Below are 13,311 nucleotides of genomic sequence, written 5' to 3'. Positions count from 1 at the left end.
TGTCTGGGGTGGGGCTACAGTATTTACATTTCCAACAGTTTTCCAGTGGGATGCTGAGAAGTGGGGATGTGATCCACATATCCAGGGACCACATTCAGGTAAACACTGACTTGAAATACACCTTTTAGGTTTAAATTGTGCTGCAAAGACATCACAGATAGATATAAAAAAAACAATAATACTCATTTGCAATGTATAAATTCCTATCTTTCAAGAAACAAAAGGCCACTGATAAATGTAACCTTAAAAGATATGATTTGTCTTTAATTGGAGGGACAGAGAAAGTTTAGGACTTTGCTCAGATATAAAAAGCCAGTGTACCTTTAAGTGACTAGTCTGAGGTTACACATCAAGCCCAGAGGATCTGTAGGGTTAGGACAGGGAATCCTGGAGCCGTACCCAATACTCCTTCCTCTAGACTCCTTCCTCCTTCCCCAGTGCCATAGGGCCGTCTGTTTGTAGATGGGTCCTGCAGCCACTGAATGTCTGCTGCTGGGCCCTGTCGGTGTCCCACGACTTCCCTTAAACATACACGCACGCACAGCACAGTCTTTAAATACTCTGAACACCTGCATAATATACACTTGAAGCTCACAGATTTCCTTTTCTCAGCTGTCTCCCGACAGTACAAAGACATCTCAAATTGGTGCTTCAGGGAAATATGTGCACATCTCAATGCCTGATGTCTTTATTTGCACTGAGAATGAAGGCAGATGGGCAAGGCACTGGTTTAAGGATTCGAAGGAGCTCCTGTGTCTGCTTGATTCCGTCACATGACACATACACATGCACACTCTTTGGTTCCACACATCTAACTTCTGCCACAGACTTTCGTACTTGACCTTTGTAAAGCGTACAAAGTAACAACTGAACTCATCTCAGCTGCCGTAGATTTTTGTAGTGTTCTTCAAAAGCAATGCACAGTTCTTCAAAAACTGTGTATTTTGCTGTTTCACGGTGTATCATCTTATTATTTTGAGATGCAACATTTTAACCATATCACCATTAGATGTGAGCCTATCAAATTTCACCTAATACCAACGAAGACAGACAACAGCATAAACTGTCTCATTTCTGTTGACTTTCGTCCATGTCTTCAGGTTTCAGATGAGTTTTGTTGAGATACTTTACACTCTAGATTCTTCCACTCTCAGTTCTTGAATAGCCAGACCCGGGACATGGGAGCGTGGTTCTATGTAACGCAGCCTCATTTTCATGATTTTTCTGTTTGTTCTGTTCTGCCACCTGATCTAGAGTCTCCTGGCACTGCCAGTGTTCCGCTTAGAGTTCAGAACTCTTGGCGACGCTCCCAGTTTTTCTCCCAGTCAGGTAAAATGCGTACTGGCTAGCTGTCTTCCTTTTGTGCAAAAATCCATGTTGCCGGCAACCAATAATGTTTGGGGTTTTTCTTCACTTCTGATTTCAGAAAAAAAAAATGCTTGTTTCTGGCACACAGTTAGCAAAGAGCTGGTTCTTTGATACCAGTACCAGTTATACTAAAATTGGGGGGAAATTCCCAGAAGTTTACTTTGATTTTGAAAATCTAAAGAAATAATAATATTCTTTATTATTGTCCTCTTTTTTAAAAAAAAACACAGAGATTAGAAGTGTTTACCAGGAACATGGTTCTCTTGTTAACTGTGTCACTCTCTTTACTTCCTGGGTGACATCTGGCCTCTCTCTGTATGATACTTCTCCATGTCAGACAGGGAGGGAACTGTCAATCAAGCCAGAATACAAGATGCATTAAAAATCAGCACTTGTAGGAATAGACTTTGCTTCCTTCCTCTAGTCTAGTACTTGGTGCTAATTGATGTGTTCAACCATATTACACTGGTTGTGAATACTTTTGGTGATGGGTACCAGCTGCTTCAGGGGTCTGCTTTCTGATAATTTTCTGATGCCCTTGGCTTACAAAAAATGGTCTGAAGCTGACACGGAACCACACTCCACTGAGGCGATGGAAGAGAAACACAGTAGGAAGCTACTCACATTGTGATCCTTTTTTTCCTTTCTTTCTGTACAGTGGATTCTCCAAGCAGTGAAAAATCACCTGCAACTACACCTGTAAGTAACTCATTTTAAGGAATAAGGTCATACGTTTAGTGTGATTTTAATTACAGAGTATTGGGTTCACTGAAAGAGGGTTCAGTCAAAAATGGGCTTCAAACAATTGACTGTACAAGAATAACTGGAAGTCACGCATAATTCACCAGGTGAATTATGAAGATGTGGGTTATCATTATGTGGCGTCGTGATCTGGAAACAAAACGGGGAGTCAGGAAAGTAAAATGTGAAAGTAGCAATTAAAATGCATGTGACGATAGGAATTAGTATTAAAATGTGCTCCTGCTGTAAGGTCTCAAAGCCATTTTCTAAATGAGAACGATACTTCAGCGCAGTGCATGTTGGCAGCGGGGCCCCGCCTGCGCTCTTTCTAGGAGACCCAAGACGTCTTTGCCCCGCCTCTCGTCACAGTCGGTACTTTGAGTAATAGGAACCATACATTTAGCTTTCAACTTTTTGATTTCAGTGAAGCATTTACTAATTAAAATGTCAAAGCACGTGATGCTGTCCAATTCCACGCTGCTCAATTCTGTCTGAACACACGGTCAGTGGACCTGGCTCGTCTCTAAACTGCGCATGCGCAGCGCCGAGCTGGTCGCGCTTCTCCACCCTCTGACATTCCCGGCGGATCTGCAGAATTCCTCTGCGGGACCGTCAGCTGCAGCGCAGAGCCGGTTGGGTGCAGCCGCCTAACCACTGTTGTGCTTCTGATTCCAGACTGACTAACAGTAGGACTCTGGAGGTTTACATATCTTCTCTGAACCTCAACCTCCTTGACTATACAATGAGATGATAATACCTTTCTTTCGGGGTGTTGTGGGCCTTAATAACTGAAGTACTTACTCAGAAGTCCCTAGCACAGTACCCAGTACGTGAACAAATCCTCCCCAGTGGCTCGTCCAAGAGGCCTGCCATGGCCAATACCAGTTCTTACGTATAAGTAAATTGCCTCACTTTGGGAATTCCTAAGGGCCTGCGCAGAATGGAGAAGGGGCCCGGGTGTCACATAACCCTCGATATCTCCAGGCACATTCCAGAAGTAGCAGCATTTGCGGAGGCTGCGTCTCAGCTAATACTGGGGATCTTGAGCTTCCTGGGAAGCTAGGTACTGCCATAGGGACCTGGAATCCCAGGACCCCCAGGAGGACCCCCAGCTGGCATTCATGGTACTGACCAGTTCTCCTTTAAAATTACGTGGGAACAGCAATGTCACATTGTTCTTCTACCCCCTAATTAGGGGTGGAGAGGGAGGGCACCCTAAAAAGAAACATTCTTATTTCTGTTTATGGAAAATAGAACAAGAAAAAGATAGGTTACTGACCTATTATAAGTGAATTCTCCAGAAATACCTAGCCAAATTTGAAATTCTTTTGGTGGTAAATAGTTTTTTGTAGAATAGAAAAGTAAAAGAATTTTCAAAAAAGAAGGGAGGAAGGAAAGAAGGAAGGAAGGAAGGAAGGAAGGAAGGAAGGAAGGAAGGAAGGAAGGAAGGAAGGAAGGAAGGAAGGAAAAAGAAAAGAGAAAGTATGTGTTTGATTATGCTGACCTCAGCAGACTCAGCCATTTTTGGTCAGACTTGGAGTGGCCTTAAGCTACAGGGTCAAGGTCTATGAAAGAAAGAGAAGAGGAGATGCATCACCCATCATGGAGTCCATTCATTTATTCAGCAAATATTTATAGAAGGCAGGTCTTGCGATACTTAGAGGGATAAAGGGTCCTCCCTGCCCTTGAGTAACCCCTAACACAAAGGCAGACACTGATCTGTAAAAAGGTAAATTATAAATGGCACATGGCGGGCTAAATGCTCTCTATTCCAACTTTCTCTAGCACCTCCTATATCTCCTTTAAGATGGTTTTCCCATTGTCTTCTGATGATCGTTTATGTATTTGGTCATACAGCCCCACCCCTCTCATACCACACTCACACTCACACTCAGTTCATTGTAAGCTCCACGCTTCTGAGACTTTGCCAGCTGGTATCCCCGCCTGGCCCATATTAAGTGCTCAGCAAATAATTGCCAAGGAACATGGTCATCGTTCCATCCCTCATGTTTATCACACTGGTATCTTCCTCTGAAAATGCTTATTGGTTTTCTCTCTCGCTCATTAACAAATGATCTTCTGAGCCTAAATCCCCTGCCCTACACCTCCTCCTTTGATCTGCTTCCTCCTTACTTGACTGGCTCCTGCAATGACTACTACCTCCAGACATCTGAAAATGAAATAAATCCTGATTGTGTCTTTTATTTTCCTAATAGACTTTTCCCCAATGGGCTCCCAATGGCTTTATTCACACAACCACACCCTTTTTCCTCAAAACACAAAGAAAGGCTGTGCTCCTGAGGTTCTGAACATTTCAACTGCTTGAAAGTGTTTGGAAAATGCCCAGTAGAGCCAATGTTCAACATTATTAGTCCATCAGAATGTCTCATCTGGCATTCACATCTGGATGATATTTTCTGGTCATCCAAGGCAATTTGGGAAACTTTGGGTTATATCCAGTTAATGGTTTTTGCCCTGTACAACTTGTGGGAACGGTCGTCTGCTGATGTGCAGCGTGAACCCCAACAGGGGCAGAGAGGAAGTACATTTCCCCACCTCATCTGCCCTCCTATCCGTAATGTTTCGTGGCCATCCCAACATTTGCAGGAACCACAGCAAGAGTTCCAATCATATGTCTAAATATACTAAAGTTATAAATATTTATAAAGTTATAGATCAAGCAACACCTGTGGCCCAGCCTGCATTCTCATCCTGGAGATGCCAGCCTCGGGGTCACACACCTGAGTGTCGTGAGGGTCTGTGGGGGGCAGTGCTGTGTGGAAGGTGGGATCACCCAGGTATCTTTGGGCAGTAACTGGACCCATTAAACCTTGGCCCAGGCTGCTTCTGTGGAGCTACCCAGGCAGCCAGGGTAGGTATTTCTGCCTGACCTCACCTCACCCCAGGCTCTCACCTTACTTTTTTTTTCAAGGTTCCCAAGCAGTTCTAAGTGTCTCTCAAAATTATCCCATCGGGGGAAGTAGGAGCTACAGTTATTGGGGAACCTGCTTTGCTTTGGTACCTACTCCTGGTGATAGGGGAGGCCAACTTCAAACCCAGCAGCCCTCCTTTTGCTGGTTTCCCAGGGACCCACTGGGATTTCTTTCCCCCCAGACCCTCTCAGTCATACATCCTGTGGCCTGGGGGCCCACTGGGACTCACATTTTTATCCCCGTGTTTTCATATACTGACTTGGTTCCCAAACTCACAAAACCTTTCTTTCTTTTTTTGAAATTATTTTATTGTTGTTCAAGTACAGTTGTCTGCATTTCCCCTCTACCACTCCCACCCCCTACCCCAGCCATCCCCACCTCCCTCCCCTGACAAAAATCTTTCTTAAAAGACAAAAAAAAAAGGCCTAGGATTTGAATGTTTGTTACGTGTGTGGGTCCCAGAGCAGGGACTCCCCATTGCCCAGACATCAGGCGACGCTGGTGGGTGGTGGTGAGTTAAATAACCCACTTCAGAGAAGGCCAGTATGGAACGCAAGAGCAGTATAAAAGATGACATAGTTCTACAGTGGGGCAAGCATCGCTTCTTACAAAATGCAGTTCTGCTGAAATAAGCATCCCCATCTGCTTGGACCCAGGATCAATATGCAGAATGAGTATCTCATGCACCAGAGCGTGAATACATTTAAGAAATCACTTCTAAAAGAAATGAAGCAAAAGCCTGCCCATGCCAGGGGCTAATTACTTCATGTTTTCATTAGCTCCAGAAAGGTTCAAAGAATCCTATCAGCCTCTCGGAAGTAAACCAAAGAGGGACTAAGATTAAAAAATGGTGGCTGCAAACACAGATATATGAAGATGCGTGAAGGCTTCTGCTTCTGTGTGTCCATACAAGTGCCAGCCCGTAGGCTAACTGTGTCCCTTTCCCTGGCCAGGCCTTGAGGACATGGCTCGATTCTGACCATGTTTTTATTTTCTAAGCAGTTTAAGTTCTGGGCATGGGACCCAGAAGAGGAGCGCAGGCGACAGGAAAAATGGCAACAGGAGCAGGAACGTTTGCTCCAGGTAGGACGGCTGGGTGTGCTGCCTTTTTTTTTCCCCAGATGATGCTCTTCTAGTTCCTGTTGTAGTAAATAGACTTTTAGCACAGGAAGCACATGAAATCAAATTCTTCTCAGAAGTCAGGGAAGCTGCTAGTGCATTTTGTGTCCATGGGACATAATGCCCATGTCTAACTCCTCCTGCCAGAGGTTGCAATGACACGAACACAAGGAAAAAGCGTTTCACTTTAAAAAAAACTTTCCAACCTCTGGGTATCGATGAAGGGCCGAGTCAGGCACTCACCACCTCCTCAGCCGCCAGTGACATCTGGTCGCAGGAGCAGTGGGAATGAATCGTCAAAAAGCTTTTTGAAAGCATACGTGTGAAATAAAATGTGGCCTGGCTTTCTTGCTCCTTGAGGAGAAATGTTTGCTCCCTCTGAGAAAAGCTGCTAATTTTCAATTCTAGAAAAATTCTGGGAGGAAATGTGTCATGTTCCTTGTCACTTCAGGCCTCTTTTGTGGAGTAACAGGACTTTAAAAAGTAACCTTGAGAAACTGGATACTTGCGGTGTGCCAGGAACTGCGGCGGTGTTGGACATATTTTATCTAATTTCATTCTCATAAAACTCCTCAAAGCATGTCTTATTAGCCCTACTTTGCACCTGAAGAAGCTAAAGCTCAAAGAAGTTAAATTAATTGGCCAAAAGTCACACCGCTAACAAGGGTTGAGCCTGGCTTCAAATCTAAGACTGGATGACTTTAAAACTCACGTTCTTTCCATGCCCTGACAGGCATGGCTCAGCTGGTTGGGCGTCATCCTGCAAGGCGAGAGGTCACCGGTTCCGCTGCTGGTCAGGGCACACGCCTGTGTTGTAGTCCGGGTCCCTCTGGTCAGGGCATGTGCAAGAGGCAACCAATTGGTGTTTCTTCTCATGTTGATGTTTCTCTTCCTCTCTTTCTCCCTCCCTTCTCCTCTCTCTAAAAGTAAATAAATAAAGTCTTTAAAAAAAACCCACCTCAGGTTCTTGCTGCTATACCCCCAATAGTACTGATTTTACCAAAATAATCATAAATAAGAAGTTTAAATCTCATTAATTTTGATGGCTTTCTGCTGCTGTACAGAAAGCAGTGCTTACTGTAACTTTATTTTACTTAAAAAAAATCTTTTTGTTCTAATCCTTTGGCTTAATTCCCAGGGGCGGGTTGCAGGGGTCAGTTTAGACAGCTAAGCATATGTAGCGTGGCTTTAGGTCTGCCAGTTAAATTTGACACTTCAAAATTGCATAGAGGGAAATCGTCAATATCAAAACATTAGTAAGGACCAGATTCAACAAAATCCGGGAGCTGTTGGGATTTTATGTCCTTTGGGAGACCCCAGACCAGCCCTGGCCATCTGCTGGTCTGAAGACCAGACGCCCATTTTCCGACTACGTGGTGAACAGCCAGGTGTCTGAAGTGCCACAGAGTACAGACATCAGCCAGTGTGCTTTCCGTGATGGCACTCTGTCTGTTACACTCGGAAAGGTGGCCACGGTTACCAATGCATGTGTCTTGTTCCTGTTCCACCGAACCGTTGCCCAGTGTGGGAGAGGTGTTTGTGGGGAAGAAGGGAGGGGTGCAGACGCTCATCTTTCACTCCCCACGTTAACCTTTCTCAGCCCATCTTCTTGCTGACCGGAGCACGTGACACGAGCTTCTCGAACCAATAAACCTAAAATGCTGTGCCTGGTTTTAAGCTTTTGTGAAGTTTTGAGGTTCATTTTCTCCACTTGAAAAGCCCCTGAAGTCCCTCTCTGCAATACTAGGTTATGATAACAAAATTCTCACCTGGAATGAAGAGCCTGGGGTAGGTTGAACAGCCATGGTTTTGCCAGAACATTCATGAGAAAGCAGGCTCTCAACAATCCCAAGAAAGCCCTTTTGCTCCTGAAATGTTATTTTGCACATAACAGGCAAGACCTGGAGGAGACCTCAGTGCTGCCCAGGAAGGTTAAAAAAATAAAACAGCACAGACCTGTTTTAGCCTCAGTGGGAGGGTTGACAATAATCAGCCTAAAATAGCTGACTGTGTGTCATGCACTTCGGTGACCCCTCTGTCTCTGTCACGTCAGGGATGCGGTTCCCAAGGCATCCAGGGGTGTCAGTTCTCATTTTAGGCATAAATTTTAATCTCCATTTATTCATTTCTTCTAGTCAGCTGTCAGGAACTCCAGTCACATTTTGAAAGCTGTTCTTATTCAGAGTATTTTATTCTTTTCTCCCTGAAGTGGTGACTAGTGTTGTATTATTTCTGGAAACAGTAATGGCACTTCTGGTATTGAAGCCTTCTAATGGACTGTTTAAAAGGCTACTCTTAATTCAGAAGTTACTTAAAGCTGGGGAGATTCCATTTTGGTAGAATGACTACAAGCAAAGAGTAATTCAGCTACTCAGCTAATTATCATCTTGTCCACTTTGGACCTTTCTGCAAGCTTGGGGTTTTTAAAAATCTTTTCGTAAATGCTCCCAGCAGCAAACATATTTCTATTAACAGAACGGCAAAACTCATCTCTGAAAGGCCCAGTAAAAAGCAAACTATTGGTTTAGTCTATCTCCTAGGGACAAAACCCACGTGAAGGAAGATTTTAGAATCTTTCACTCTTTTCCTCCTTCTGTAAGCACTGCCTACTTGTATATCTGAACAACAACCCTATAAAACAATAGCAGAAAAGACAGGGTGAAGCAAAAGTAGGCATAGAGTTGTGTATATGCAAAACAGTTTATTCTTCTATTATTTATTAATTATGGCATTATTTTTCACATGAACAACTATAAACCTACGCTTTTTTGGCCCCACTGTGCACTGTTCTTCGGATTTTTAGGTCCCTAACATGTTCGAGCACCATAAATTAGTACTTCCCTTGTGCTGCGTGAAGAGATTAGATTCAGAATGTTACAACAAGGGGATAGTCTCACAACATGTGATAGATGTGGTTTAGAGCTGGTGAAAGCCCCAGTGAGGCATGCCATGGTCAGTTGAGCACAGTCTCTGGAAATTCTAACAGGAGAGATACCAGAAGGAGCAGGACAAGCTGAAAGAAGAGTGGGAAAAGGCCCAAAAGGAAGTGGAAGAAGAAGAACGCAGATACTACGAGGAGGTAGGAAGTTTCCAAGAAGCAATTTGATCTTGTGGTCCTGTTTCCTCAAAGTCAATCCATAATTTTCGTGTCTTTGGTATGTGTGTGCCTGCAGCTGTATCTAATTCTCCTTACTCACATCAGCGCCCATCAGCCTCTTTGAAGGGGTCATATCCAGTAGGTACTAAAAGACCACAAGTCTCCCCAGTTTAGTTTGTGATAAGGGTGTTTTATGTCATGGTCAAGGGTGGCTGACTCCAGCCAGCAGTGTCCGCCTGTTGTGACTGACAACGAGAATAAATGCACAGGCAACAGCAATCCTGTGGAGCAAAAGGGGACAGTGCGGCTACTCTCTTGGGAAAGAAAGTGCCTCTGAGTGTCTTGACCACTCTCACAAGAGGGGAGTGCCCCGACCCTTGCCTAGACAGGCTTTTATTATTTTTCTCAGGTCTTACATCAAAGAAGGATTTATTATCTATTACATAGAATATTATTGTCTACATTTTAGGTACAATCAAGGAAATTAAATAACACACAGAAGGGAAAGGCAATGAGCTGATTAGCTCTGTCCTTGGGAGAACTCATACAGGCTCTGGATATTACCTTGAAGATAGACAATACACATTTGTTGTTTTAGACCAGGGCGGTGGAGTTTTAGCAAGAACAAGCCATAACAATCTGTATGCACTTTCTAGGCCTGATTCCCATGGGAAAACTCGGTTTGGAGGTCTGGCTCCTGCCCACCACCTCACTTCTGTAGGTTTTCCATACAGAGCTGAGTCACATTTGCCAAACCAAACAAACCGGTCCCCTACAGTCAAGAGACAATATAATTATATTTGATCTCTAGTCAGAGAGTCAGATTCTTAATTTATCTTAGAGAGATGACATGGAAGTATCACTTTATTTGCAGTGTGTTTGAGAAAGCACGTGTGGTAATGAACTAATTTTATGAAGATAATTGTGACATCAAGGCCAAATGAATCCATACCACTGAAATCACTATATGCTACTAAAAAGATTAAGTAAAGAGAGTTAGTGCCGTATAGTGAGTACAGTGATAAGGAACGGTGGGGAGGAATATTTGGTTTTGTATGTTTCATTTTTTTAGATGAACAAACCAGACCACACTAGAGAATTTGAGGGGAGCTAAATTTTATGTATATTATCTAAAATTTATTTATGATGAATATTATTGTGAATTTTATCTTCAACAATAATTTTTGTACATAATCTAATCCCTGTAGCATTTCTAATAAGGCTTCTTGAATCTCACTGACTAATTAATTTGTGAAGACTTTGTTTTTGTACTAAATCAAATGCTAATTTCTAAATCATTATCCATAGAGAGTGTTATCTGATTTACATGCATTTAGAAAATAAGACCTTTTTTTAATGCCCTGCTTGTTTGTATGTTACCCCGATGTCTTTTTTTCTACAGTTCCTTAATGAAATCTTTCTCTTGACAGATGTGATATTTGATTTTTATCCCTTTCATTAATTCCCATTCTTTCTCTTAGGAGCGCAAAATAATTGAAGACACTGTGGTCCCGTTTACCATTTCTTCAACCTCTGCAGACCAGCTCTCCACGTCCTCCTCCGTGACGGAAGGCAGCGGAACAGTGGTAAGGCCATCGATTCAAAGCACTTTGGCAGAGAGAAGTACCAACCCACAGGGCCAAGTTTTCCACAAGTTTAAATCCAGGACTGGCTATTTCCCTAGAATCACATCAGCTACCACATGGCCATTGTACCCCTTGGTATTGTCACTGCCACGGCCAAATCCTAGAGTCACTTCTCAAGGAGCAGAACAGTCATTACTGAGGCCAGATCTGCCCCCACAGGCTAGCAACCAAGCCTCTCTGCAATGGCTGGCAAGGTCCTGATTTGTGAGCCACGTGCTGGAATATGCTTCTTACTGCTCATCATTCATTCGTTTAGCAGGCAATCATTCCTCTCTGCCATGACGCACGTCCCTTTGCGCTGGGTGGCAGCAGCAGGATGCCAACAGTAGGCTCTCCACCAGCCTCCATTCCAGTTGCTTCTAACCCACCATTAAAATTCCCCACGAGGTTTACATGTTTCTTCCATGGCTGTAGGGAGCCCAGAAAGGCCGGTCTACTGCCATATCCACCAAATGTGATCACGAAGGTGGTGGACAGAAGTCATACCAAACCCTGGATAGCCCATAATCTGCATTAAAAATAGACAACCAGCCCTGGCTGGCGTAGCGCAGTGGATTGAGCATGGGCCTGTGAAGCAAAGGGTTGCTGGTTCGATTCTCAGCCAGGGCACATGCCTGGGTTGCAGGCCAGGTCCCCAGTAGGGGATACATAAGAAGCAACCACATATTGATGTTTCTCTCCCACTCTTTCTCCTTCCCTTCCCCCCGCTCTAAAAATAAATAAATAAATAAAATATTTTTTTAAAAAAGACAACCAGTGGGCACTAGAAAGCCATTTGTCCTGAAATGAGCAGTTCTATGACTATGCAATTTTGAAAGGTGGGTTTTCTAACCAACTCCCTTGTGTGATAACTTTTGAGAGAAATCCCTATTACATGTTTATTTTAAATCATGAGAACTCAGTTACTATTCAGTTAATTTGAACAACTGTTCTTTAAATTGTAGACAATGTGATTGAAAAAAAAAGCTTCAATTATCCCATAGCCAGAGATAATTGTTGTCCAGGGGGTATAAAAATTATATTTAAGAGTATCCTTGTTTGCCCCATTAGAATAAGATGGACCAGGAAAACTGTCGGGAAAGAGAACAAGACTCAAGACAGAAGAAACCATTCCAGGGGGACATCCATGACTTATTGCGGAAGACTAGCGAAAGCGAGCCACTGGAGGCAAAGGGCAGGTATGAGCCCCACCAGGCTGTCTGTCTCGATGTGCAGAACCGGGCTCTGCCTGTCCTCTCCCGGCAGGAGTCCTCATTGCTGATGCAGAGCACATTCGGCCTTGAAGTGATCATTCCAGTAATACATTACATATTGCCCGAATGCATTCTAATAACTCTGAAGTCAGTGTCTCTGTGCTGTTGAATATAAATAGCCTTATTTTTAAATAGGCAAAACCTCTTTTAAATCAGGGGAGACAGTAGAGGTCAGAAAAGGAGCACGGGATCAATTCAAAGCCCCAAACCTAAACACCACTCACCTGAAGAGGTTAATGAGTCAGAGGAACAGAGGTTGGAATGATGCGCTGGGGTCCCATCTCCAGTGGTTCTACTGTGGGCCCGAACTTCATCAGTATCCTCTGAGCCATGAAAAGCCACGTTTACTCTTGTGTGATAATATAAAGAATAACCAACAAATTGATTGGCTGTGGGCAACCACTCTACCCATGGGGTCTAGTCTGTCCCATGGGATGTGCATGTCAGAACAGGGCCCCCAGAAGTCCCTGCCACATTCAGAGCTAGCTCAGACAGGATAGAATATGGTTGTAGCTAGGGGCTCTCGAGGGTTTATCACAGCCACCCCACACTTAACCTAGAAGGGACTCACAGAAACCCAGGAGGCTCTGCCACCAGCACCTTCTTTATCAGACAGATATTTGCCTCTGGGACTCTGAGATTCCAGGTAGATATTGACAAATGTGCGTGCTTATACAACACACAAGCTATCCTCAGAAGGACCTGATTTTCGAAGATTGGTCGAGTGAAGGGTTGGCCGAGAGCTGAGCTCTTCTGGTGGGATTTGCTCTGTGAATCCTCCTCTGCTCAACAGCTAGAAGACCGGTTGAGTCATAGAGTATGGGGGCTTGGGGCCACTTCCAGAGTCTTCAGAGCCCTCGGAAGAGCATACCTGCTTTCAGTGAACACTGTTTAAAGGGACTCCCCAGTTTTATGAAATGAAAGCCACCCATCAGGAATGTTTGAGTACCACTGATAAGCATTTCACGTGCATTTTTGCCAGCTCTCCAGACATTCCCTGTTGTCGCCAGAAACTTAAAAAAAATCTCTTGCACTTCTGTAGCTTGGCACACAGAAGCTACTGAAAGGCTAGTAGATTTCCACGGGCTGCCAAAGTCCCATGTGGCCCAGATGATTTCCTCAGGAAGTCCTCTCATGAAAATCTGGAAGAGGAC

At 44.0% G+C, this 13,311-nt stretch overlaps 1 protein-coding gene across 1 annotated transcript in view; it reads left to right on the top strand.

Moving 5' to 3' along the window:
- Nucleotides 1-13,311, top strand: part of LIMCH1 (LIM and calponin homology domains 1) — a 322,455-nt gene that overhangs the window by 293,707 nt on the left and 15,437 nt on the right. Inside the window, exons 19-24 of the mRNA XM_053672339.1 lie at nt 1,255-1,329; nt 2,027-2,067; nt 6,042-6,125; nt 9,148-9,240; nt 10,740-10,844; nt 11,955-12,082. Coding sequence (XP_053528314.1) covers nt 1,255-1,329; nt 2,027-2,067; nt 6,042-6,125; nt 9,148-9,240; nt 10,740-10,844; nt 11,955-12,082 — 526 coding nt within the window. The remainder of the gene's footprint in view (nt 1-1,254; nt 1,330-2,026; nt 2,068-6,041; nt 6,126-9,147; nt 9,241-10,739; nt 10,845-11,954; nt 12,083-13,311) is intronic.

Source organism: Artibeus jamaicensis, unplaced genomic scaffold (genome assembly GCF_021234435.1).
Source record: "Artibeus jamaicensis isolate MK-2021 breed Jamaican fruit bat unplaced genomic scaffold, CSHL_Jam_final contig_76, whole genome shotgun sequence".
Lineage (NCBI taxonomy): Eukaryota > Metazoa > Chordata > Mammalia > Chiroptera > Phyllostomidae > Artibeus > Artibeus jamaicensis.
The sequence above is the reverse complement of the archived record's forward strand: the minus strand, read 5'-3'. Positions and strand labels throughout refer to the sequence as shown.